The sequence below is a fragment of the Falco punctatus genome (genome assembly GCF_963210335.1).
Source record: "Falco punctatus genome assembly, chromosome: 20".
Taxonomy (NCBI): domain Eukaryota; kingdom Metazoa; phylum Chordata; class Aves; order Falconiformes; family Falconidae; genus Falco; species Falco punctatus.
In genome coordinates this window covers 6021189-6047497 of record NC_137600.1, presented here as the reverse complement: position 1 = coordinate 6047497, position 26309 = coordinate 6021189, and the positions used below count along the sequence as shown (strand labels likewise).

General features: G+C 37.9%; 1 protein-coding gene across 2 annotated transcripts in view; it reads left to right on the top strand.

The window, feature by feature from the left end:
* Nucleotides 1-26309, top strand: part of KAT6A (lysine acetyltransferase 6A) — a 51091-nt gene that overhangs the window by 4202 nt on the left and 20580 nt on the right. Inside the window, exons 4-9 of one of the 2 annotated variants that reach the window (XM_080370505.1) lie at nucleotides 18676-18784; nucleotides 19273-19388; nucleotides 19634-19715; nucleotides 20519-20654; nucleotides 21910-22223; nucleotides 23401-23519. In XM_080370505.1, the coding sequence (XP_080226631.1) occupies nucleotides 18676-18784; nucleotides 19273-19388; nucleotides 19634-19715; nucleotides 20519-20654; nucleotides 21910-22223; nucleotides 23401-23519 (876 nt within the window). Of the gene's footprint in view, nucleotides 1-18675; nucleotides 18785-19272; nucleotides 19389-19633; nucleotides 19716-20518; nucleotides 20655-21909; nucleotides 22248-23400; nucleotides 23520-26309 lie in introns of both variants that reach the window. The other variant, XM_080370504.1, reaches the window with a different exon arrangement.

Sequence of the window (26309 nt, the reverse complement as noted above, 5' to 3'; positions counted from 1 at the left end):
TGGAATGTAGGAAGTAAGTATTACTATGCTGAAAATTCCAGCAACTTTCTCTATGTTTTTTCAAGTGTTCTGTCTACAAACGCTTCCTATGTACTTCTCCCAACTATATCTGTAATGAAATCAGTAGAGCTGTAAAATGGTATGAAAATTGGATATAAAGAAGCCGGGCACGTGAGACAGCTGGATTGAGAGTGGTAGTAACAGTGGAAAATATTAGCTGTGCATATTATTATTAACACACTATGTTTCACAGCTTATTGAGTCTTCTTGTAATGTGCCAAAGCTCAGGACTGGCTTGATATTCTTTCAGATCAAGTGTTCCCTGCGTTTTTCTTGAAATAGGATACATCAGAGTGGTAAATGATAATATGGGCTACTATAAATACAGGATTTGGTCTGGAGTTTGTTTTTTGCTATCCAGAAAAATAAGTGTGTGCATAAATATAAACACATGCACACATATGTATGTGCATTTTGGACTGGTTAGATATGCTCCCTAATTCCTTTCCACCTCTTCTCTGAGCAGCTTGAACACTAGAAGGATTGTTATTAACATTAGAATGCACAGTAGCTATAGTAGAAATTTTGTATGGGGTTTCTTCAATAAATTCTTCTGATACTTTTTTCTCTTTTGGTGTGTTTTAAACTAGCATTCCTAGATTTCTGCTTTTCATCTACCATCTCTGTGCTGTGTAACTCATGCTGAGTTTCATACTAGTTTCTTAAGCAATTTTGAAGATACGCTATTAAAACATCTATGTAGATTCTGCCAGCATTGACTAGCAAGTCAGTGGAAGCCAAAAGGTCAGTTCCTATTCTACAGGAGTTTTAAGATGGTTGGTTTTGTTTTCTGTTTTGGTCAGGTTGGGGTTTTTTTGAATGCAGGCACTATGTGGTAATCTTCCTTCACTCTACTCTTTTCTGTTAAATCTCAACCAGTTATGCAGGTGCAAAAGGTTTACTATGCTGTTGTAATTCCTCCTCCCGCCCCCCCCCCCCCTTTCTTTAATGGAATTATTCAGAACACTTTCTTTCAGAGTATTGTGACAAGGTTTCTCTTGGCTCTTAGAAGAGCCTGGCAACAGCAGGAACAAAGGCTCAACCTCCCAAACCTGAGAAATCCCAATGACCTGTCTCTTGTTCTCTTTTATCCTTGCACTGTTTGGTCTTTAACATCGGTTTAAGAACTCTCCATACATCATATGATCCAAATTTATGAATCTTAAAGGTGTAATATTTCTTCCTTTTATTTGTTCAAATGTAGCTTCCACTCAGCTGCAAGTACGTACCTGTCTGTCTGATAGTAGTGTTGCTTTGTTTAGATGCCTAGGAGTGAACATTCAATTCTGGGTATTTTCCTGTGTATTGTGAAACTGAGTACCTTGCAGGAGGTCTATAAAAGTTGGGGCTTATTTTTTTTAAACAAAATAAACATAAAGTAGCACTACAGAAGCTTTGTTTAGTAAATATTATTTGCTTTTCTTTCAGCTCTTATTTTTTATCTCCTTATTCTGCGAATATCACATTCTAACGTACAAGGGCAAAAAACCTGGGAAGTTGTCATGGTTTACCAGGTAGTAATGACATGGTGCTGACATTATGGTTTTGAAATCCCTGGCCTAGAAACACTACTTGGATGAAAACAAGCAAACAAAAAAAGAACCTGCTGATGGGCAGAGTGCAGTGCTGAAATTTGCTTATCTGCTAGTGACAATGGCGGACAAGCAAAGAGTTGTCTTTAATTTCAGTTTTAAGCACTACATGTGCCTTCACTCGTGTAGGCTTTAGGAAAACAACCTTGTCTTTCTTTTCAGTTTCCTGTAGTTTAGAAGCTAAAATGGGAATTGCAGTTAAGAGCTATTTTTGCATTCCTTGTGATGTTTTGGAGTAAACACTGGACTTGATTTTGGTGTAATTTCTATAAAAAGTGACAGATGGGTAAGATTCACAATACCTACCCCTGTGGAGGAAATAATTGGGGGTGTGTGGGGTGTGTGTGTCAAATTGTTACAATATCTAAAAGTAAAGGGAGTTCATACTGAAATTGTAAGGAAAGAGAAGGTGGTTGAGCCTCTTGGGTAAGTAGCAGGCAACCCTTACCCTTTCAGTGTAGCTGCAAGTGTAGGTGTCAGGCCTCCCACATTAGGTCAGCCAAGAGGTGGTAAGTATGGAGCAAAGAACATTTGGTGGTGAGTCCACCATCCAGCATGACATCTGTAGGGAATGAGCAGTACTGTGCAAGCTAGACTCTAAGTAATTCTACTGTTAAAGTGCAATTTCTACAGTAAAGCACTGATTAAATATGCGTGAAATATTTCTTTAAAGTATAGATGTCGCTTCTGTTTCATTTGTAATTATATATTTGCAGACTGAAACAATTTTTACTTTTTACAGTATTTTTTTTTCTTGAGGAAAAAATGCTGTATGCTAGTGTTTGTTCAGAGGAACAGTTTTCTTTTTTGAAACTTCCTACTAATTATTATTTTTAAAAATACTTTTCCTGAAGTGGGAGAAAAATTTTTTGATGCTGCTTTGGAAACCATAAGTTATCTTTAAATGAATGCCATGTATCCTAAGATAGCTGAGGGCAGATTTTTTTTTTAGTTATAAAAGCTAAAAGAATAAACAGCTATACTGTTTTAACATATACTGGCTATTGAAGTGTCTTTGGGTATAGAAAGACTTGACAGTACGCAGAAAAAATTAAAGGGTATCTTGATGAAATTTTCTGGGATATTTCACTACTGCTTGATTGGGGTTTTAGTTTGGGGTTGTTTTTTTGTTCATGATTGGGCAGTTGCTGTAGAGATGCTTTAGGAAATTAATCTTACTTGTACTGACACCTTGCATCTCTGCCAGAGGTTACCGCAGCCATTGCAAAGATAAAGCAAGTGGTGTTTTGCTCCTCAACTGCTGTGGTTTGTAGCCCTGTTTATTACTATTAATGTTCTGTGCTGTGAAATTCAGCTGCTGCTATTGGGAGAGAATCTCTGATGAAGGGACAGAGAGGGCAGCACAGGGCAGTAGCCTCTTTAATCATCTCTTTTGTGAACTGGCACATCATCAGAGGCCTTGGTTGCATGCTGTTGAGTTGGCCATGCGACCTGCTTGTTTGATCTGTACTACTAATACCTTTATTTTTTTGCATACTTTTTGGCACCAAAGGTGTGTATTTGCCAGACAAGAAAGCCTGATTTCTCTCACTTAGTTTGAAATGTTCTATTTGTTCATTTGAAGCCTGAAAAGTAACAACTATCTGATGCTTATCTACGGCTACCAAATGCATGTTATATATATATAATTGTGGGAAACTTCTTATATGGTTGTGTGCTGCGACTTTAGAATGCCAGGGGGAAGGATTGCAGATTGCAGTGCTTCAGGAGTCTTTTTTGATCAGAAACTTTGAAACAGATAACTTCGCTTTTTTAAAAAAAAAATTCCCCCCCCTCCCCTGTCTGGTTGAAACAGAAGAACTAACTGAACCTATGTTGGTCTGGAAAGCCCTGGGTTGTCTTCCTGAACAAGTCTCGTTGGTACAATAGCTTTTATTTGTAGGGCTATGGTACCTAGTAGTTCAAGTCATACTGTATTGGCACTGTACAGAAGTGTAACTGAAAAGCATCTTGTTTTAGAAAGTTGGCATTTAGTGTGAAATAAGACAATATTCATGAGATGGAGAGCATGAGGTAATACTGTCTATGTAACAAATAAAGGTCATGGTATATTAGCTACATGATAAAATTTTAATCATGTCTTTTAGCCATTACAAGGCAAATGCATTCATGGTTTTGAGATTACTGCCATAATACAGTCACAATTTTTTGTACTTACTGCAGGGTATATCTTCCTCTGGAATAGTTTAGCATGACTTTAAAATTGTGTAGTATGATGGTCAACCTAGGAGGAAGAACCCAGCCACAGCCTGAATACTAGCTTGGGTCAAAAACCAATGAAGATGTGGGAGATCAGAATGTAGTACTTGTATAAAAGTCCAGGCAAACTGTTGCCTTATTGATGTAGCAGGTTTTGATAAATGCTTAAGCTGTTATCTGCAGAATGCTAAAGTATATTGTTTCACTACCCTGCACGTTCTATTTATCCATTCACTGTCAACAAAAATAGCAATAACATATTTAACAAATAGGAATTAAATTTACCATTTGTGTGGTCTGTGCACGGGTTTTTTTTTCAGTATGGCTATAATTGGCAGGTACTGTTGTTATAGTTTAACCTGGCAGGCAGCTAAACACCACACAGCCAATTGCTCACCGCTGCCCTCCCCCCACAGCAGGATGAGGGAGAGAATCAGGGGGTGAAAAATATTGTGGGTTGAGATAAAGACAGTTTAATAGGACAGAAACAGAAGGGAAAATAATAATGATAAAAGAATTAGAATATACAAAACAAGTGATGCACAATGGAGTTGCTCACAACCCGCTGACCGATGCCCAGTCGGTTCCTGAGTAGCAGCCCCCAGCCACCTCTCCTCCTAGTTTGTACACTGAGCATGATGTCGTATGATGTGGAATATCCCTTTGGCCAGTTTGGGTCAGTCGTGCTGGCCGTGTCCCCTCCCGACTCCTTGTGCCCCCAGCCTGCTCACTGGTGGGGTGGGGTGAGAAGCTGAAAGGGCCTTGACTCAGTGTAAATGCTGCTCAGCAACAACTGAACCAGCAGTGACCAACGTTGGCCCCATCCTAAATCCAAAACACAGCACTGTACCAGCTACTAGGAGGAAAATTGTCCCAGCCAAAACCAGGAAAAATGTTGAATAGTTAATACAGTATTTCTGCAATGCAGGAATTATCCTAGAATCATAGAATGGTTTTGTTTGGAAGGGACCTTAAAGACCATCCAGTTCCAAACCCCTGCAATGGGCAGCAACACCTTTCACTAGACCAGGTTGCTACAAGCCCCGTCCGGCCTGGCCTTACTGCACTACTACAAGACTACTATGGTACAGTACTGTTTAAGAGCAAAGAGCTCTTTCCTGGTACATTTTTGTGAGGAACCAAGCTATAGCAAGAGGCAGGTCTTAAGACTGGAAGCTCTAGATAAAGACATCTTGCTCTGCTTTTGGTTTTTTGATACTTGTTACAGAACACAGGTTAAAAGGCTGTAAGAATTGTCAAATGGTTATTATTTAAAAAAAAATGTTAAACACATCAGGTAACTGAAGGAGAAGTTGAAATAATTGGTGTATGTGTTGTATGTTTTCAGAGTGTTTGAAAATTGATCTCAGGACAATAACAGGACTATTTTTTTCCACAATTAAAAGGAATATACTTAAGTTATTAATTGATCTCCATTTGCACTCTCCTTGAAACTATCTTTTTTTGTCAGTTAAAACTGGATATTGCTGTAGCAGCCTTTAAGTAAGTATCTTAATACTGTAACTGCAGTACAGCTGAGAGTATGAAAACGAAATTCTGGAAGTGCTTCCTGAAAAAAACAGAGGGAAACTTTTGTGGCTGAAAGATAGGAGGAATACTTAAGTCTAACGTGTTCCTCATGGCATGTTTGTTTCCTAGTTTTGTGTTGCTATTTATATCTGTTGGTATTTACCAGTCACTTGGTAAATCACTAACTGTTGGTTATTATACATGCAGCATCCTTTAGGCCTTCCCTCTTGTGAATAATAATTCCAGATCTTGGTGTTCACTTGCATGTATTGCATGAAGCCATAGTTCTTGTATCTTCTTAGAAAGCTCTTACGCTTTGAGGGCATCATAGTTGTTTTGAAGGCCTTTAAGTATGCAGTAGCTATTGCTTTATTGTGCCTGTTTTAGGTTAATAACTGTTAATTCTATGTCTTAAAGTCAAGGACTGTCCCATTACTGGTAAGGAAGTTATTTGTGGATTGGTTTGTTTTGGGTGGAGTACATAAATGATCTGCAACCAGAGCATTGTAATTACATTTTGAGAGTTCACCCTTGCTCTCCAAGGGTGCTCTTCAAGCTTTGGCTCCCAGCTGGAAGAGGATTAGGATTTGCTCTCCCCCAGCTGGTTCTGTGGAAGAGAAGGCTGTAGTTTTGTCTTTAAAAAAAGCAAAATAAGTCATAGTTGATAACAGTTGGCCTCCATCTATGTAACTCTGGAAACTCAAATGCTAAAAAATTACTTTGAACTTGATTCACTTGATTAGTGAAAAGGTGAAGGAGCTCTTAGTAACAGAGCAAATGTAAGCAGGTAAGAAATGTTACTGTCATGGATAGCTATGAATGGATGCTATGAGACTGTGCATTTAGGGTGAAATGGTGCACAGTGACACCAGGAGGGGTTCTGGCAGTATTTGGAGTAATGGTGACCCTAAAGGCAAAGTTTGTGACTGTGGGAAGACATCAGATGTTGTGATGAGTACCTATGTCAGTGGGCTACTACTGTGAAGGAAGTGTTTTTAACTGCATTCTCTGACACAGTTCCAGCAGAAGCTGAGTATAGGCTAGCTGGTTAAAAAGGAGGAGACTAGTCCGGTATGTTGGCTGAATCACTGTTGTTAGTCCTTTCTGTCCTGGAGATGGTTGACAGATGTGGAATGGCACATCTCTGAAGTTTGGTTAATAAAGGAACCTTATTTACTACAGAGCTTTAAAGTATAATCAGACAGGAAGGAGGGTGGATGATGGAGAACATTGCTAAATAACAGCTTGATTCCAGTGTTAGCTTTGTTATGGCAAGGGAAGAAACAGCAGAGAGAATGAGGGCAGGTAATTCTGTCCCTGCCCTTCGCCTGCTTTCCTAGCAATTTTATCTTAAGTCATAGTGGTAGCAGGAAAAACAGTTAAAAAGGTATAAATATTAAATGAGGTAATGTCATTCTACTTGTAACATACATTCCATGTTCTTAAAATAAGTACAAATGTGCAATCAACAGTAAATCTGGTAAACACATTCTATGTGTGACAGACTATTGAGTTCTTTGACTTCTGTCCTCTATGGAGTAGGTGGGTAGGTAGTTTTATTCCTTATTGACTCATTAAAGGTTTTTAACTAAATTTATGCTAATGAGTTGTGATAAGTCACGTTAGTCTTCTACCTGTTAGGTTTTCTCTTTCATTGTTGTGTAAACCTGACTTAATTTTTCTGTCCTCACCGATTTTTTTTCTCACTGTGTGAACACCTTTCCTTGGAACAGCTCCTAATCCATTTTCAGGCACTGGGCAAGAAGTTGCAGCTCATTGCTTGTTCCATTGTCCAGGAACCTGGCAGTCTTTCCATTGTTGCTGCGATTGTGGTAAATCTCAACTTGTAGTGAGATGGAAAAGAAAGGAGGGAGAAGGGTGTCCAAAAAGAATGATTATTGCATAGCAAACAGAATCCCATTGGTAATGTATTTGCTTGTTTTGAGTTACTTTTGAGGGCTGGTTAACCAGTCTGTAGACCCATGCATGAACGATGAATTCTGGGTTGAAAATACTGAATCTTCCAGGCATGTTTCTGTGAAGACCTATGAATTACTAAAACTTGTAATTAATTATTACAGTTCATTTATTTCTGAAAATTGGATAGAACAAATTATGGATCTTGGTACACAGCTGCAAAAGTGTTATTAATAATATGAGAATAGAGCTCCTCCTTTTCTGGAATCTTTGCTTTTAAATCTTTCTCAGCAAGTTGAGTTACCATTCTGTCTGCATTTATCCATGTGTAAAACAGAAATTATGTCAAAACTAAAAGATGTTCTGAATTATAAAGGAAATCACCATTTCTATGTGTTTCTCCTCATTTCTGTTAAACTATCCCATCTAATCCAGAAAAATTGGTGACAGATACAGCTTTTAGATGTGTGTGTAGGTTTGACTTAATTTAAAATTCTTCAACAATATACAGCCTCTCCCAGGCATTAGGTTTCTCCTTGGTCTTTTGAGACTCAATCTTAGATATTTAGTAATGAGGTGTTCTGATTGGAGTGCTGGATCTCTGAGCTTGTCTGGACTCATAGTGAATTCCTTGAAGGTGTGTGTGGAAGGAAAGAAAGAAATTCTGCTGCTCAGCGTTACAATGACTAAGCTTTAGAAGCTGCTAATCATTAAGATGCATGCAAAATCTTTAGCGCGATCTCAGAAGAAAGTAGATGCACTCATTTTGTGCTGCTACCCATTTTAATTTTTATTTTTTTTAAATATACTTTCATATACAGTGACTGACTGCCTTACTTCAGCACAGACTTCATCTGGCTTTTACTTTGCAAATTCAGGGTACCTTTGTAAGGGTAGTCTCTGAGTAGCAGACCTGTTTGGAAAAGGTTTTATCTGTGCCTGAGTTTTTGCCACACTTGCTGTGTAAGGCTGCTTACATGAGAATGATCCATGCTTGTGCAGACTGCACAGCGTGCAGGGAGGGAGCATAGCACTGAATAAGGGTCAAGAACATGTGACTTCATTAAAATGTACTGTCAGGTGTTATATGGAGCAGTTGATTTTAATAGTGAAGAATTATATGCAGAGTGTTTATTTTCTTTTTTTTCCTGTGTTCAAGGTGGTAGAGCTTCAAAAAGTGAGTAGATTTGGTCCTGTAGTTGCACTTGTGTGGGTATCCTAAGTAAACTACAAATAGCAGCCTTGTATCGGGTAGATATTTTTAATGTGCACTGAATTCTCATTCACAGTTCTTTTTGTGCCTTCGCTGTTACCATGTTTGTGGGCTCCTGCACATTGTTAAGTATTTTTTGTCATTTGTGTAGATTTTCTAACTGAAGTACTTTCCCTCCTTTTAGGGATGCAGTTAATGTTGAAGTAAAGCAGTGTACAGTGTTTAGAGATGGAATAATTACCTATATGTGCAGAAACTACTTAGGTGTTTACAAAAGTCTCTTCCCCAAAGTAATTTATTCATTTTAGAGATCAGAGTAAGTACACAAGTTTCTTATTTTATGTGAATATCAAAGTATCATGAAACGCAGACTGTTTCCAATGAGAGGAGTCAAGATTTTAGTTTGCTGTTGATTTGAGGAGTGTGTTTTGCTTTTGCAGCTGTGAAAGTCTGTGACTACTTAGAAATACTATTTCATCTAAAATTGAGTTATACAATCATCTGTTGCTTCTAAGGCAGCATCCTTTATTTTCTTGAAAATTAGGAAGCTGGGATAAAGTACAAGAGAGAGGTTACAGCATATAGCTTTGAGCAAAGAAAACTTCAGTAACTTGAACTGCCGGGTTCCTGAATCGGATGTCAGGTGGAGTTTTCTTTATGTTGCAAATAAAGAAATGTAACCCTCCCTTTCCCACTGCCCGCACCACCCCCACCCCCACCCCCCCCTTTTTTGCAAGCAGGAAGTCTTGGCATGTGATTCTGATTGTGACTGTACAAATCTTGAGTTGTTTTAATCCTCTGATTAGAGGACTTGTTAGCTCTGGGAAGGTTATTTAACGACTGACTGTCTAAATATTTCTAGTTGACATTCTGTAAAGTTCTTGCTATGTACATGCCTAATAGTGAGGCAGATTCTTCAGTCTGAACATCAGCTGCAAGCAGTATCCCCAAGTAGTATCTGCTTTTTTTTCGTAGGTTTCCAGATGTCATAACCACCGCATAGAATTCAGCCTGTATATAGTGCACTAATATCTAAGCTATTAACCTTCACACTTCACTTTACTCTTGTGGCAGCATTTCGGATGTTCTCTCCATTGTAGTAGTCCTTCCTTAAAACAGCAGCACTTATCTTGAATTCCTTTGATTTTTCTTTTTAAGTGACCCTTTTATGTTTCTCTTAGGAAGAGGTATTTGTTTCATGCTTGTAGTTTCTTCTGTATACTTTTTTAGTCTTTTCTCATTTACACTTGTTGTAACATAGCCTCGTTTCTTAGGCCATCATTCTGCCATACAAATATGCTTCTTTCTTTCAAGTGAGACTCACCTAAGTGAATTGGAGACAAAATACCCATCCACGCAGGCAAACATACATACCTGTGTATATTAAAATATATTTAGCATTCTGTTCTTGAGCACAAAGAATATTCTGAGGAATTTCTGGTTTTACTTTCAGTTGCTTCATATTTTTTCCTCATCATACTCTCTGGAGATATAATTAAAAATTGTGATTTTGTAACTCAGATAAAAGAAGGATGGTTCATTTCATTCACTAGGTTAAAAAAACTGAACCCATTGCTGCCATAAGTTGATGCTACTGAATAGTATTTCCCAGATTATGCTCATTTCCCTATATACAGCAAAAATATGTGTAAAATTGCTTTGGTAATATAAAATTCATTAGTCCTGATTTTATTGAGGCATGGAACTGAAGCAGTTTTCTTCCCCAGCCACTGAAAAGGCATGGAATCCAGGCTTTGTGATGCAATGCTCACTGAAACATGTTTCCTCATGTTTTAAATAATTTCCTTCACGTGGTGTAGGTTGTACTTCCCCTCTGGCTTTTCTGGTTCATCTCCTCTTTCCAGTTAGCTTCAGCATTTGAGGCAGACCTTTGCAGTAGCATGGGCCATTTGAAGTGAGGAGTAATGGTTTGTCACTTGTATAAAAACAGACACACAAAAAACTATTACCTAGCATGAATCTTCAGAAGCCATCTATCAGTGCTCCTGGATGATAGCTTTCTAGCTAAGAAACAAATGTACCATAGTTGGGATGGTTCTGTAAATACTGGTTTGGTAGATTTTCTGTCTGGAGGGCTAGCATTCAAGATATCTTAAAGACCAAAGCAAAAAAAAAAAAAAAAAAAAAAGGGGGGGTGTGGGTGGGTGGAGGAGGGAAGCTGGTGTAAGTGTAGGTATTTGTTTTACACTAGCTTTAACTTTACACCTCAATTCCAACTACAGTGACTACTACAAGCAGTTGTGTGATGGTGGGGCAAAGACAGTCCTGGTATCTAGTGAGCCTCTTGTGGTATTAAATTTCTGCAGGAAGTAAAGTGCATTCAGGTTACTGGCAGTGATGACTGACAGTGTGGGCTACAGAGCTGGCTGTGAGTTTTGAGGAGTTTCCTGCCTCTCTTTTCCTAAATTAAGACTACAAAGCAAATGGATTGGCCAGGACTGAGGCTTTATTAAGGGGTTTTCGCCCCTCACTTTTTCCATAGGCACTTCTCCGAAGTTACCTTCAGGAGAGGGTACAGTCTGTGAATCTGTAGAGCACATTTGGTTTCTAGACATCCTTTGTATAGTAACAACATGTGCTGAGAGGCTGGCAGGCTGTGTCATACTTGCTTACACTGTCAGTCCAATTTGTTCTGGCTCCCTCCCTCGCTGAATCTGGTGACGACATACAGATAGATGTCTTGCAAGAAAAACAGCAGAAGGAGTTGAATGTCTGCCAAGAATTTGCAGCATGAAACTGAACTGGCTGCTTGCAGTCTTGTTTTCACGAATCTTTCATTGTGTGCTTGCGTTTTTCACTTGCCAGGATGTTCTTTGCTGAACAAACACAGCAGCAGTGAAATCTCTCCATACTTAGCATAACACAGATTCATGCAGAAACTTTGGAAGAGTAGCCTGATCTCCACATTCAAAGTTATTCCAATTTAATAAATTATTCTGAAATGGTTTGAATTCTAGTAGAATCTTATTCTTTATTCCCCCAAACTATAGCTGATTTGTTGGGTTTTTTTTTTTAATGTTGTTAAGTGTTTGTAGTTTGTTAGAGGTGGTAAATAAGGAAACATTGAGACTGTGAAGGATAGCCTTTGTGGTCCTTCCAAAGCTAGGCAATGTTTACATGTGGATATCCAAGTTTTGAAGGACTATGGGGATGAACAGGGTGTGCACAAACACTGGCTAGAAGATATAAGAAACACTATCTTAAGCGGTTGACTGTACAGAGGTTCTGCAAAATTCTCTTTGATTAAATTAATTGCTCATTAAGTTCCTGCAGAGGATATGTGAAATAGTTCTTTCCTGAAAAGCTGGATGAATATTCCATCTCTGCTTTCACAAATGATATAGGATAGCCATGGTTAGATGAGGCCAGCTGTATTTTGGGAAGTTTCTATGAAGCGGTATCTACTTTCTGTTCCTCCAGTTTGCAGAAAAGTATTTATATTCAAGAAAAAAATAATTTGCAAGGTAGCTAATGAAATTTACTGCTAAGCCTTGCTGGTCAGTAACCTATGGAAAAATACGAGATAGGGAGAACCATAACAAATATGATTGTTCATGTCTTCTAATGTTTCACAAGGAATATGCATCTATTATGATCATATAACCATTTTGTAACTACTTAAGTTGCATAGCTGGAAAGCATGTGCGATCGTATGAAGCTATCATTGAATCTGAAATAATTCAGATGTGAACTGCTAATACAATAAATTCCCTATAATTTGTATACAAGTCTGCAGGGGCCATAGTAGTGCTGCTTTTTTAAATGCAAGAACAAAGTATATTATATTACAACTAGTGAAACAGTGTTGCAGAAGACTCCTTGATGCAATATTGTGTGGCAGTCGTGGGAGTATCCTTAAAGTTTGGTTATTTGATTACTTGAATTAACTTTATTTGTAAGTCATCTTTTTCTAGAAACAAAGTTTCTTCTGACTAATGCCATATACCTTGCTGCAGCTACCTGAGGATTTTGGGGGTGAAGTTGGATATAAGCATGTACAAGGTGAAGAGAAGCGTATTTAAGTCTCGTTTAATGATTTAAAGTGACTTGCAAATACAAATGCTGTGTAGACATGAGCAAAAGAAAAGCATGCAAGTGAAAGTTCATGGACTAGGAAAGTTGAGGCTTATGCTTAGTGAAGCAGCATGGCGGCCTGATGAAATACATCAGGTGCAAGCTTACTTGGTTGTACCTGTTTTTTCATGCTCACTACTCTTTAGAGCTATGTTGCTGTAACATTATAATCAAATTCTAAAAATTTTCAGTAAAAGTCAGCTGCGCTGGATTGCACAATTGCTTTGAGTTTTCCCTTTAAGTCAAACAGGTCAAAGAAAAATAATTCTTCCCTTACACCAGTTAACTTCCACTGGTAGTGCTTACACACAGCTGAATTAAGGTAGCTGAAATGACAACGAAAACAATGGAATTGTTCAGTTCCAGTGTAACTGCTGTGCTGAAGTTGAACTCTAATGTCAGAATTTGAGAAAAGGAAATGTTCCTTTTTACAGCAAGTAAATCAAAGCACAGACAAGTGGAGATTATTGTTGTTACTGTTGATAAGGTGGGGGTGGCCTTGCTGACCAGGAAAAAGAGCAAGTACACTCTGGGGTACCGCTGCCTGGAGTAAGCTCTTGCTCCAAAGGAAAGTAGAATTCCTTGGTTAGTAGATCACATAATTCATGCTCTAACAGACTTTTGTCAGGGAGCATCTCTGAGATGCCATGTTGCTGACTGTAATTATAAAATACTAATTTTGTAGAGCGCTTCTTATTTAAAATAAACCCCAAGGACTTCTGTTTAAAGTTCTGGATTTTTTTTTTCTCCTGTGTCTTCCTTTACTAGCTTTTCTCATGGAAGGTGAGGGAGCAAATTAAAGCAGCAGGAAGTTGATACGTTCCTTAGGATGTAGTGGTAAAACCTTCAGCTACAAAGCTTGGAGAGTAGCAGGTGTTGTACATATTTTAAAAAATGTGGGACTGTGGCTCAGGAAGCTTTCATTCTGACAGCAATCCATTGATGGAATAAAGATATATTTATAAAAAATACTTTCATAAATCTGGTATGGTAGTCTTCCTCCCCCCCCCCCCCCCCCCCCCCCCCCCCCGAAAAACGCCCCAAACTGCTTCATTAATGTAGTAGACTTCTTTAAAGTGTGTCAGGTTATATAAGTGATTGTTTTAACTCCTAGGTTTTGAATTCTGGAAGGGAGGAGTCATGGATTTGAGGAAGATAAAAAGAAACAGTGGATCAAAATTTATGGTTTCCTCACTGAGGAAAAAAAATGTTGTAGTCTTTCAGATCAAAAAGAGTGGAGGTTTCTGACAACGTTCTCTGATGCTAATCATGTATCCTGCACTGTTGAATTGATATTTCCTTGGTGCTTTTCCTGGGGTGTGATGGTGTTTGTGGTTTTTGCCATCAGGAGAAAAGTGGTAGCTCTAAATATTGTTCAAAGGGGCACAGCCATCTGAAATTTCTTCTGAGCTTGGATGTCTGTCAGACCTTTGTTTAGATTGCTTCCAGAAATTACTTTGATTGACATGTCACTTACATGTTCCTATAAAATACAGTGGCTGATACCACTGTTCGTTGTTGCTGGCTTTTCCGTGCCAAAAGGAGTGAAACTGCCATCAGTCTTATTCTGCCCTGCAAAAACTATTTCAGCATGCTCTGCGTGCAGTTTAGCAAGGAGCTATTTTAAAATTACTTCGGTGAAAACTAACCACAGCATTGGGACCAGAGATATGCAAATATGCAATTGACGATTGATACCTTCAATGAATAACAGCATCACTGGTATCCAGAAATGTCTGCTGTCACTTGTGAAATGTCCATTCTTGTACAAATGAACTGTGTGTACTTGGGAAGAGATTCAAATGTGTAGGCATGTGTAAATCGTCTGAAACTATATCAAACAGTACTTATGGTAGAGGCTAACATATAATTTAAGTTAAAGTTTGGGCCAACAGGTAAATTTTGATATAGTGTAGTACATATTGCTTGAAGTACACAATAGGTTTACATGCACAATATTTCTTTTATTGTCCTATTGTTCTTTGATGAATGAGTATATAGGACTGCAGTGTTCAGTGCCACAAGGTTTCCCACTAGGTAGGAAGGTGTTGGCAGAAAGGATGTATTGAATGCATCTAAGCTGTTAATTGTTTCTTAGGAAGCTGTACAGAAGATGATCTTTAGTAGGAATCATAAAAGCTTGAAGTGTTAGTAGCATCAGTCGTTGGCATATGAATGGTAACATTGGGAGATTTTTAAATGGGAACTACTTTGGGTTGCTGTGGAGGGCATCTCATTGACATCATGTGGTAGGATTACCTCAGTAGCTTTTCCCCAAAACAAAGCAAATATTTGTGCAATATTTCTGCCTTTCTTATGTTTTCAGTAATCTGTGATGTTTTTTAAGAAAAGCTGTGCTTAGGATTCTTTACCCATAATACATTTAAAAGAGCCTCTTATTATCTATACATCTGTTGGCTATGGGTTTCTCTTGTTTTGTCTTTATTACTTGACTTGCATATAGAAAAAAAGAAGTTTATTTTAAGACTCTGCCTATCTATACTGTCAGGAATTGGTTCATTTGCTATTGCTTTGTCAGAAAGGTTGTTCTATATTAATATGTTGATAAGTTTGTATTTTTTCCATGTGTAAAAACTTCACATGTGTCCAGTTCATTTCCAAGTCATTCCTGACTATATTAATTTCTGTAGGTCATCTATTCTTAAATAATTTTATTGCATGTTCCTTGAAAATTATTTCCATATTCTGCTGTTATGTGAATATTTGAGCTAGACACACAATCCTAATAATACTCTTGATAATCTAATTTCTATTTTATATTGTTCTTGTATTTGTCTGTGATATTTAAACATATAAAGCAAAAGTAGATAGGAAATATTTATTCCTTTTTGACATCACTTACAACTTTGTCATCTGCTCCACACAAGGAGCCTTTTGCCATTCATTTCTTGTTCAGTTGTCTTTATTTTTCTTACTTGCTGGCCAATAATAGTTTGTCATTCTTGCTGTATCTTTCACGTACACCTAAAACTGCTGGCAAAAATCTTGCAATCTTCTTATCTGCTTTCACACAATTTATCTCTTCCCATGGTGTCTGCTGTGATGTTGATGAGATAAACCCCCTTTTATACTTCATGCTTTGCAAGGAGTTCAGTTTTTCAAACTACATCACTTCGTCAGGGGCTGTAGTGTACGACTCCTTCTAGAAGTAGTAAAGCTATTCTCCTTCATTTCTTACAAAAAAAAAAAAAGAGAGAGAGAAACATAATTACCAAATGGTGCTTACGTGCTCTTTAAGCGCTGCCAAAAGTTTGAATGTTTTATCTGTGGTTATATTACAGTTCGCTAATACAGTTAATAAGGTGTGACTGCATAATTAAGTTCATTTTACCACACTTGCAGATGTTAGACCAAATGCATTCTTGATGTAATCTGTCAGGGATGGTAAAAACATCAATTTTTACTGTGATCGCAAATATGATTTGTCTGGTTTCCTTGTCTTGTGATGTTGGAGTATAGCCCTTCTCCATCAATAATAATGTCTCCAAGTGCTACTGTGATTACATAAATAGTGGAGAATGAAATTCTTCTGGTTGTTTAATTGTAACTATATGTTGACAGAATTTCTGAGTACTTGCCTTTAGGAGTTTGATTCTATATATCCAGACTGGCAACGCAGGCATTTTAGGCTTACATCAGGTCTCTGAATTAACTCAGCATTTTACAACCCTTTGAACTAAAGCCATAAATGTTTTCTTGAGATACGCAAGCAGCTGAGATTGAAATTTGGTGCAGATTTCAGTTCTGAAAGTATATTGTCCCTTTTGTATTAAGAAAATAAACATTTTGTGCTTGTTCCGTACCACTGAGATTATTCTATATTCAGAGCAAGGAAGTGTGCTGGGGGTTTAGATCATAGTTTCTTTTTGTATTTTTGGAGGTTTTCATTTGTTTAATTATTTCTGCTTTGAATTGGTAACTTCAAAGCTAACAGAAGTGTGTAGAATAATAGAAATTTTTTTGTCATTTAACCTTTCTTCTGATTTGTTGCCTTTTTTTTTATTATTTTTTTTTCATTCCAGATGTAAACCTCAGCATTAGAGTTAAAAATCAGTTTGTGTCAGAAAGTAAGGTTTAGCCATGCAGGGAAATTGATGCTGTTGAATGCTCATTCACATTAAAGTTTAAGTATTAGAAAGAATAAATCTTCCATCTTACCTTCTGTCTGAAAAACTGTTATAATGTAGCTGATACTCGTTATGAAACTTAACTGCAGACTAAAAAGAGAGGGAAAGGAATGATTCTGGGTTGTGAAATTATGTTCACAATGGCATTTCTGGCAAAATGACACTTGTAATATTGTAGAAGTTATACTTTGCTTTTTTTTTTTTAAATTAGATTTTAACTCAGTTAATATGTGACCAAATATAAAGGATGAGTGAACATGCCAAATTGTATTGTAAAGGATTATAAACCTTTTTACTGCAACTGTTGGTGGATCCAAGATCATCGCATTTCTTTCAGAGAGGACCAGGAGATGCCTGCTGCAGATCACTGCATTCTTTAGTTCCCACACTGATCTGCCTGTTGACATTAGTCAAGGAATTTTCTTTGGGCATTTTCTTATCAGAAAATGGGAATAATGGTGCTTATCTACTTTGTGTAGTATTGGAATGTGAATAAAATAGCAAAAAAAGAACAAGTTATTATTTTTATGGGAAAGGTGAAAGTTAGTTAATAATAACTTGTTCCAAGAGGTAGTAAGTATTCCTCAGGAAGAAGAGACTGAAGGTAAGAAGACAAGTGAATGTTTCTCAGAAGGTAGAGAGTAAATTTAATTCCTGAATTCTTGATTCCAAAGAAAATAAAACACAGACTGACCCTTAATAACAGTTTTCCCCCACCCCAGTAAACCTCATACTGACTGGAAGCAACTAGCTGTCTGGCACCTAGAGTTCAGTCTTGAACAAAAAGAGAACAATTTGTGTACAGTCAGTCCCCTCTCTTGTGTTAAAAGAGGATGGGGGATCCCTACATAGCTGATTTTAGCCAACATTACTGTGGCGACTATGGCTGGAAAGATGCTTCTTGTGGAAGTGAAGATGTAGTTTCCCCCTCCCACTTTGACATTAACAACTTGTATGCTTGGCATAACTATCTACAGTTATCTTGTACTCTTCCTTTCTCAAAAGGAGAAGAAACTGGAATCCTTCAATTAACTAAACCTGTGAATGTGTTTCAAACTGTAATGGTTTGAGTAGGTGAATTCATATTAGTTTACATTTTAACACCGCCTGGCATTTACCTGGAGGCTAGGATAAATACTTGTGCTCAGGATGAGGAGTGTTAGGCTTTCATTCCCAAGTAGTTGCTCCACGTTGTGTGGCTTAATTTTGAAATAGCAAATTTCCTAAGGTGTTCTGCTGGTTTCCATCTAGTGGCGTTTTAAGGAACACACCTCAGTCTGTAAGTGTCCTGGTTCTGTATGCTGAGGTAAAGATACAGCTTGAAAACTTAGTTTGTTAAAAGAGAATTTTCTTTTCTTTTCATTTTTCATAACCATGTTAATAGTTGTGCAGTTGTTGTACTTGATCTGTAATACATTTTATTCTGGGTAATGTATTGCAAATGCTTTTGATGACTGCACTACTGCTTTTTGGATACCTGATGGGAATTTCTAAGGCTACTGTGTTCAGCAGTCATCTGTGCCTTTTTTCCACCACTGCATCGCCTCATAGCTCATTCATTTGTTTACAAATTAAGGCACCAACTCTCTTTTAACTTTGCATTCAGTTATGTATTAATTTATAGCCCTCTTTCCCAGCTTGTTTTTCCAAGTTTCCCCTAGACCTGAAATTCCATTCTCTTTTCCTTTGTACCTGGGATTGTGTCTCTTGTCTTTGGAGTTCTAACTTCTATTCAAGTTACGGTTAATGTGGTATTGTGTGGTGAGAACCAACTAAAATCTGTGAGACATGGTGTAGATTACATACTGTTCACATATGATATAAATGTCTGTGTGATTTTGTGTATTACAATTTGTTCCCTTGATAAACTCAGTACTTTTATTGTCTATTTTCGTCACAGCCGGTTGCTGAACCAATTCCAATCTGCAGTTTCTGCCTTGGTACAAAAGAGCAAAATCGAGAGAAGAAACCTGAAGAGCTCATTTCTTGTGCTGACTGTGGCAACAGTGGTAGGTGACCATTTACAGTGCTGCTAGTAATAATGTCCACTTGAGACAGAAGAGCTTGGTATAATGACTGCTCCTGACCCATACGTATGAGGAGGATGCATCTATGGCATATAATACAGTTAATTCATCTGAATTTCATGCTCCCAGAGGGGAGGCAGTTAAGTTAACCTAACACAAATAGTTTGGTTGTCTCTTGGAGGTTTCTTTAAAAATGTGGTAATGATGACCAGTTTTATCATGTTTCTCAATTCAGTTATGGAAAATTATTTTAGTGTTCTTTTGTATGTGGGCCTACCGTTTGCTATCTAGGGTGTTTGTTTTGTGTTATAAGTAGATAGGAATAGATGCACCTGAAAACAGGACTGTCTGGATAACCAAAATTCTGCATGGGAATACATAATTGATAAAGTGAGCTACTTGTGAGCCTTAACAGCAGTGGAATGCTTTTACTGGTATAATTTTCTCTTTTTTTTTTTTTTTTCCTGTAGGTCATCCGTCCTGTTTGAAGTTCTCTCCAGAGTTGACAGTTCGAGTGAAAGCCTTGCGATGGCAGTGTATTGAGTGCAAAACATGCAGTTCCTGTCGAGATCAGGGCAAAAATGCTGTGAGTACAGTGGAATATGCACTGAGTGAAGAGGATAGCAGTTCTGTGGATGTTTTGTTAAACTACAGAATAAAATCATTCGAGAGTCAAATATTTGCAATTTTTGTCTGAGTCTAGTATTTCTGAGACCTGTGAAATACTATGATGGGTCTGTAGTTGAAAACTGTGTTCTCTGAGATGGTGACTAATGGAGGGCTTGATCCTGATGCATATGTAGAGAGATTAACGTTACCTGTTTTCAACAGGATAACATGCTGTTTTGTGACTCATGTGACCGTGGCTTTCACATGGAGTGCTGTGACCCCCCTCTTACCAGGATGCCAAAAGGTGAGGACTCTGTGATGAAAAGGTTAATTTAGGATGGTGTTGGAAGAAGTCAGTAGGTAGAAAGTGCTTTCACGTATTTGGTCCTCTTAGCTGCGTTTAACTTGCTCTTTACAGTATTGCTTTTCAGGTATTAGAAAGTAGAGAAAGGTCAGAGCTTCGCATCTGGATTTTCCGTTGTGTCCTGCTTCCTGTTACTCTCTGAAGGTTTTGAACAAAATCTTTGACATTTTAAGGAATAGAAGTGATTCTTTCAGTTTACAATTATCAGCTTCCATTTGAATTAATAGCCTTTTACAAAAGAAGGAGATAGGACTTCAAAAACTTAGAAGTTAATCTGTTTGGACAGTGGAGAATTCTGGAATACAACCAAACTTCTCTTTTTCCATCAGAAAGCAGGTTATCTATGGGAGGTTCTTCCTTAGTAGGTAGAAGAATATTTACCTATAGAAGATAGTTGGAACTAGTGTAGTCATAAGCAGAATATGTGATACTTAAATGTGGTGATTTTTTTTTTTTTTGGTTTTTTGTGGGTTTTTTTGTTTTCTGATAATGTGCTACAAATTAAAGAGACTTCCTGCCATGGTTGTGGGAAGTATATCTGAGGGGGTGTGTGTGTGAAATTAACTGGGCTTAAGTTGAGATTGCTAGAGCATACACATAATTTTTCTTATGTGTATATGTGATAATTTGGGCCTTTGGTACTGTTCCTACCCTTTCTGTTGGAAGGCCTGGGCCTTGCAATTCTCCTTTTTGTCTTATTTAGGTGTTCTTTGCATTCGGTGATGGGGACTTGTGTCTTACAGGTATGTGGATATGTCAAATATGTCGGCCACGGAAGAAAGGAAGAAAACTTTTACACAAGAAGGCAGCACAGATAAAACGACGCTATGCTAACCCAATAGGACGTCCAAAAAACAGGTTAAAGAATCAAAATACAACGTAAGTCTCTTTGTAAGGAGGAGTAAGCTATGAGATTTTATAGGGCAGTGGGTATTTCTGAAGTGTGCGGTCTACTTTGTTAAAAGGTTTCTTGTACAACTAAGAGCTTTTTGTTAGTCTTTAATACAGTATTTCTGAAGATTGCTGTGAAAGCCTAGAAGTAGCCTTAGTGCTTCTTTTTGCCTAGATTTTTGACTCTTCGTGGTAACTTACTATTCAGTTTTGCACTATTCCTTATAATCAAAGATTCATTTTGCTGTCTGTGTCAGGTCTGTTTTGCTGGATGGCTGCTTCTTCCAGCATAATTGTTTTGCTTTGCATTTCTCCAGAACCCTTTCTGATGTTTAGAGAAACTAACTCATCTACAATAAAGCATGCAAGGTTGTTTTTTGACACACGTTTAATCTGACACTGCTGCCAGAAAATATTTGGCCCCTTTCTGCTTCCATTCCACATGCTTCTGCATTTTTGGAGAGCTCTATATTGTGCTAGGACAGATTGTGTGGTTTTGTCATGGTTGTTGTGGGGCGGCCAGTCATCAGGGATTTAGATTTTGGTGGGTGGAAATTCTTTGGATCGCTGTTCAGCCAGAGCCATTTCCTTGAATTAAGATTGCTGTGCAGTGCTTGTTGTGATGCAGCACTATTGACTGTGCAGGGGACAAAACAGTGAAGGAGCACGTCACAAGAACTTATGTTTTGGGCCTTGGATCAGCTTAAAAAAAGAAGTTGAACTACCACTTGATTCTAAACAGTAGCACCAAAGGATGTTCTGGAGAAAAATCCTAGAAAGTTTAATGCTTATAAAAACATGAAGGGAATGTGTCTCTTAAGCACCCTAATTATTTTCAATCTGTGTGATACCTTTGCTTAGAGGAACTCCCGATATAATTCAGAGGGGCAAAAGGAAAGCTACCTATCCGCTGTTGCTCTTTTGTCTCTTTTAATTTTTATTTTATGATTTATTCACAACTCTTTTGCCTTTATTTCATCATTTCACTTGCCAAATATATCCATGGAATTATGCACAGATGCTTAGTTTGTCTTTTTAGGAAAAAGCAGCCTATTTCTGTCCTCTGTAGTTGCAAAAATTGTGCAAAAACCAGTCAGCTTCCTGAAACAGCAGTCAGTCTAGGGCAGTCCTTCTGAGAAGAGTTAAATAATCAGTTATCTCAATAGAGTTTTAAAATGTCCAGCCTGAAACAAACCACCTTACCAAATATTCTGTCCATATCTTTCCCCTTCTTATTCTTTAGCTCAAAAGGCCCTTTCAGCAAAGTCCGAACTGGCCCTGGTCGGGGTCGGAAGCGTAAGATTGCTCTGTCCAGCCAGTCAGCAACATCAGAAGGAGGATACCTGGAGCAGACGGACGTCTTGGACTTCTGCAGAGATGGCAGCACCACCTTAAAGTTTAACAAGAAAACCAAAGGGCTTATAGATGGCCTTACTAAATTCTTCACTCCCTCCCCTGATGGACGAAAAGCTCGAGGGGAAGTAGTAGACTATTCTCAGCAGTACAGGATCAGGAAAAAGGGTACCAGGAAATCTAGCACTTCAGAATGGCCCACAGGTAAAGATTTTTCACCCTGCCAATGTAAGTATCCCATACACCAAGAAAATGTTCAAAGGCTAGGATGTTGAAGTGACTAGAATTGTTAGAGGCCGGAAACTTTGAGCTGAAAGTTAACACTCAAATGCAGTTATCTTTGGTGCATTGAAGTAGAATATCAGTTGGAAAAAGGAATTGATCCTAGAGGCATTTGCCTCTCTCTATATATGATGACAAAGTGTGATAAAGGATTAAATGATTGCTTTGAGGTAATGAGGGCTTGCAGATAGCCCTAGGAAATGTGCTGAATATATCACATTTGAAAGAGGTAATGTAGGGGATGGTTAACGAAAATAAGAACAGCAAAGTAGAAGTTTGAAATGGGAAACAAGATAATTAAAAGCAGTCTGACAGACCTGTAAGTTTCCAATCTATGGTATGGGGTTGCATGCCAATGTTTCTTAATTTTTTCAGCCTTAGAGGAGTCTGCTGTGTGCAGTTTGGCACCTTCTTTCTTGCTGGATAGCATCCCTTCTTTTGAGCAGAGTTCTACTTTCCTTGTTTTCTGGCTTAAGACATTAAATCAAGGTCCAGTCATAGATTAATCTCTGTACTCAGATCTTTACAGTCTTGTCGAATAGTTTCATAGCTTGAATTGTTCCTAAGCAAGCAGTGGGAAATAGTCTGCAATAACATAAAAGTTTTACAGCTTTAAAGTAGTTGCTGGCATTAGCCTAGCTGGTGCTGGAAGAACAATAATGTAGCTTAATATTTTGGGGGTGAAGTATCTTGTGGGTTGTCTTCACTTTTTTGTGGAAGAGGTGTTTGTTGGGTGATGAATATAAGTGCCCTGGTTTCAGTTGCACCAGATACAGCATTTAAATAGTTGTGATGCTTTTTTGTGAAAAATGGGCATTAGAGGTAAGCCATTTATGCAAAACTGTGTCATTATTACAAATGCCTTCATGATACTATGAATGTGGTGAGTTTTGGATGAGGTTAAATATATGACAATACTTCTTACATGGTCACAAATTTAGAACTGGCTCTTCTTTTGTGGTCCCAAATCTGAATAGAATATCCCATCAAAAAAACTTGGTGTGTGTCTGAATACAGCCAGATGATGTTAGTCACTGCACTAAAAAGCAAGAACTCCATTGTAAATGTAAGTGAAGACAATTTTCTCTCTCATTTACAGACAATCAGGACGGATGGGATGGAAAACAGGAAAATGAGGAGCGTTTTTTTGGAAGCCAGGATGTCTTAACTGAAAAAGACATGGAGTTGTTTAGAGATATTCAGGAACAAGCACTGCAGGTAAAGTTAAATTTTCAGTGTCTGGCACCAAGTACCAAATCTGGGGAGGGGAAAAAAAAAAGAAATAACTTAACAAACCCAAAAAACTCACCCCAACCCAACAGCAAAAAAACCCAAGAAACACAGACTCCAGGTGAGTCAATCTGTCACAGAAGCTAATGTGCTTGGTTTCTGCTGCTTGAGAGTAATGGGGAACTGACCTCAAGAGAGCTACGGGATAATATAAAAGTGAGCATAACAGTGCAAGAGATTTAAGGTGGGCATCTAAAAAGCTGTGGCTTCAGTTGTGTCAGAACAGAGCTGTTAAATAGCTTCTTTTTCTAGATACTTTTAACTCCTTATGGTTTCCCTCCAGGAAAGGGCATTACTCTTATGTCTGTATGCATATATACATGCATGTACATGTGTAGTATATGTGTGTGTATCTCTACCTGTACGTTTTGATAACTTGAATGGTCTTATGACTTAACTCCTTCTGAAGCTAAAGAAGTCAGTTGAATTTATGCAGTGACTTCCCTGAACAGTACTTCACTAACTGTCCTTTTAAACTTCTCCAGATATTTGACATCTGTTTATTTGCCTATGATTCTGTCATAGGCTGGTTTAATTCCACTATAATAAATATAGTCTCTGTAATGGGAGAATTAATGAACAATAAATTGTGATAAGACTAAAGTACGCTATGTGTGTGATAAAGCAGACTAAGATGAAGTGCAGTTAACTCTTCTATTGAGGTGCTGCAAATACAGCACTACTCTATAACTGCTTATTTCAAACTTTGTTACAGGATTGATTTTTTTTTTTAAATTCAGCATGTCCATCATTAAGCAAATTGCATATGAGACTGTGGCTTGTGACTATAGTTACGTTTTAGAAAAATAACTGAAGATCTGAAATTAAATCTATGGAAGTGTACCCAGAATAAAGAAAATACTAATCTGCAAAATGTGCTTGGAAAAAGGAGCAAATTTTGGAGAGGTTTTTTATTTGTGGTTTTGTTTGGTTGTGGGTTTTTTTCCCCTGTGTGAGGGAAATACTTGTTGTAGATTAAATACTTTAAATTTAAGGTGCCGAAGTTGGTTGGTTTTGGTGGGGAAAGGGATAACCAGAGTTGTGATGTAGCTGATACAGTGACTCTGTGCTAACTGCCTCACCAAAGAAAATGGAAATACAGAATGATGTATGAAACACTTTTGGGTGAGCTGGGGACAGGATACTGCATATTAAATGTTCAGGAAGAAGGTCCTTCAGAGCTATCTGCAGCTAGCACAGAGGCTGAAGCAGCAGTCTACTGTTGAAGGCATTCTTCTGACTGATGTGTGAACAGTTATATGGGAGCTGGGTCTCTTGTGTTGGGCATTCATTTGGAGGAGGTGTTGCTGCAAAGAAAGCACAGGCGCAGGTACAGGACACATTGTTGCAGGTGCATGTTACTCTGTTTTCCATAAGACTTGTCAGCTGTCTGTGGTAGTTGTGTTTGTTATTGACATACTGTACTGGGCGCTAATAGTGATTCCTTTGAAACTCCTGTGCAGGAAGTGCTTAACTGTAGATCGTCACAGCTATAAAGAGCTGCCTTCGTAACTGCTCTTTTGGTGATCTCTTGCCACCGGTTGAAATGCTTGTGTTGCATGCAACCTTATATCAGTTACCAAAAATGTAGAGGTCATGCTTTCCTTTCCTCATGGAATCCTCCCAAACACAAACAGCAAAAGCTTGCAGTACCCAAGATTGTGCTTGTTTAATAGTATTGTCTTAATTCTTTTTCTTAAATGCTGAGGAGTTTGTTCTTATTAAATCTAGCTTTTGAGTCGAAGTAAGATAAATTGACTCTCTTGTCTAGTTTCTGTCCTAGTAGGTAGCCTAAGAAGAAAGGAGAAGCCTAAGGAATAAATTTGTAAACTGTTGCAGGGGGAGGAGGGAGGAACGGAATTAAGTCATTGTGGATCACATGCAAGTAGTAAGCTCTAAGGTGTCATTTGGCTGACTGCTGAAACACTGTTTATCTTCTGAGCAAGAATAGAAGGAAACATGAATCACTTATTGATGGCTCTATTTGGAGCTCTTGGATTAAATATTTTCATAGGAGATTACTGTCCTTTTTCATCTAGATAGAGCTCCTTAAAATGTGTATGCCTAAGATTAGATTCTGAGGAGGCTTCTGCCTACAGCAGTCAACACTCAGGAAACTTAGAAAAATATTAATTCTGAATGTTAGCCTTTGAAACCCTGAGCCATTGTCCTGGGTGTAGCTGTTTCATTCTGCAAGCAAAAATTAGCATATAGGTAATTCAGTGGTACTCTTCACATTTGTTTCTGACCTCCTATTTGAAACATTGGTCTCATTTATTGACAGCTTTGCTGTCCAAGTAGTTCATCTGATAATGTACAACCAATAGGAATAGTTGGATTTCTAATTGTGCAAGTGACAGTCTTTTGAGGGAAGAATCTTCGTTACTTGGTAAAACATTTGTTTTCTTTGGAAGCAGAGCACGTAGTTCCCTTATTTTTAGTTCCCATGACAATACACAGTTACTATCAGAGAGAAGGGAAATAAAAATTGTATAAGTAAATTTTTTTTAATTTTTTTTTTCTTCTAATAAATAATTTGAGGTTTTTCTCTTAAGACTTCTGCACTCATGATGATAAGCAGGTAGCTGTACCTTGAATACTGTTTTGGTAGGTAATACATGTGCCATAGTACATCGAGTTTTGGAGGTGGGAAGACACTGGTGTGTTATGTTAGATACTCAAATGTTCTAGAACTTAACCTCGGAAGCAGTTTATGTG